The 1,288-nt window shown below is 30.4% G+C and overlaps 1 protein-coding gene across 1 annotated transcript in view; it reads right to left on the reverse strand.

The window, feature by feature from the left end:
• The window catches only part of LOC108752849 (CCR4-NOT transcription complex subunit 6-like), a 530,007-nt gene extending 528,726 nt beyond the window's left edge, over window positions 1–1,281 (reverse strand). Inside the window, exons 1-2 of the mRNA XM_018493995.1 lie at window positions 1,270–1,281; window positions 984–1,165 (exon numbers count right to left, since the gene is read on the reverse strand). Coding sequence (XP_018349497.1) covers window positions 984–1,056 — 73 coding nt within the window. The 5' untranslated portion in view covers window positions 1,057–1,165; window positions 1,270–1,281. The remainder of the gene's footprint in view (window positions 1–983; window positions 1,166–1,269) is intronic.
• Window positions 1,282–1,288: the final 7 nt, after the last annotated feature.

Raw genomic sequence — 1,288 nt, forward strand, 5'->3', positions numbered from 1 at the left:
TCGCCCACCCACCCATCCACCCATCCGAGCGTAAAAGAGAAAAAATCTAAAGATTAATGCTCGCTTATTCGGTGGTAATTAGATTTCCTTTTGATAAAGGCTGATCTGATATTCAAAGAAGCGTTTATAAAGTTTAGAAGCTCGAAAGTACTGCAAAGAGCTCTAAACATTTACGGAAAATTATTGGCTTTTTTCTAACTATTTTCTTAGAAAAGTTAATCTCACATCAATATTGTTTATTTTGACAAGGTATTTTTTATACATAAATGTCTTTTAAACTAATTACATTCTAGACTTTAATTCAAGTAAGAAATAGAAACTTCCCCCCTTTACATATTTTCCGAAAAGAATTTTTTTCTGTTTTTAAGAAGAATATATTATCATGAAATTTATATTAATATGTACACACAAATGTAACATTATATGTAAATTATAAAAATTAGAAGATATAAATAATTTTTTAAGCTTTCTTAGACATCTAAATGGGACACGTGGCGTCATCTGTCACAAACGACATTAAACTGTTATGAGAATATGTCGAATGTCACGTAGATAAAACAGTAGCTTTTTATACCGACGATCATACACGATTTCAGCACAAATAGAAAAAAAACATTGCAAATATAAATAGAAAAGACCATTCGATATTGATTTCTTGGGTGCTGTGTAAATACATGTGTGCACTGAATCATGCCGATTTATTTAAAAGATTACAATTAAATCATTTTATTTGAACTTATAAATTAAACAAAATAAAGTAAAATAAGTTTATAAACTCTTCGAAAAGAAATTTTTCTTCTAAATTCTTAATTTTTATTATCATTTGGATACTCTGTTCTCTCAATATTTATTATCATTATTACCAAGCAGATGGCGCATGTCTTACTACTTTAATAGAATAGAAAATATGTAAAAAAAATTTTGTAGGAAGAGATTCAAATGTCTTCGAAAACTCGCTCAACAAATAAAAGCCTTCCACTTACCTTGTAAGTTGTCCAACATGTATGTCAGCAGCTTGTTCGTCCCCGCAGGTTCTCCATTTCCATATAACGCCATCACATCCTTGCTGAGTGGATTTCCTTGAAGTCCTAGCACTTGTAACTGGAACAACTTCCCTAGTTCGTACGGTAACACGCGAAGGAAGTTTTGGTTCAATAACAACTCCCTGGAACAATATGATAACAAATTTATACCATACAAAAAAAGATCTATTGAATATGCTCATTATTGAAGTAAATATTTCTCATTATACTTTCTGTTTTATCATACCTGAGATAGATGAGCTCCC

This window comes from Trachymyrmex septentrionalis, unplaced genomic scaffold, assembly GCF_001594115.1.
Source record: "Trachymyrmex septentrionalis isolate Tsep2-gDNA-1 unplaced genomic scaffold, Tsep1.0 scaffold62, whole genome shotgun sequence".
Classification (NCBI taxonomy): Eukaryota; Metazoa; Arthropoda; class Insecta; order Hymenoptera; family Formicidae; genus Trachymyrmex; species Trachymyrmex septentrionalis.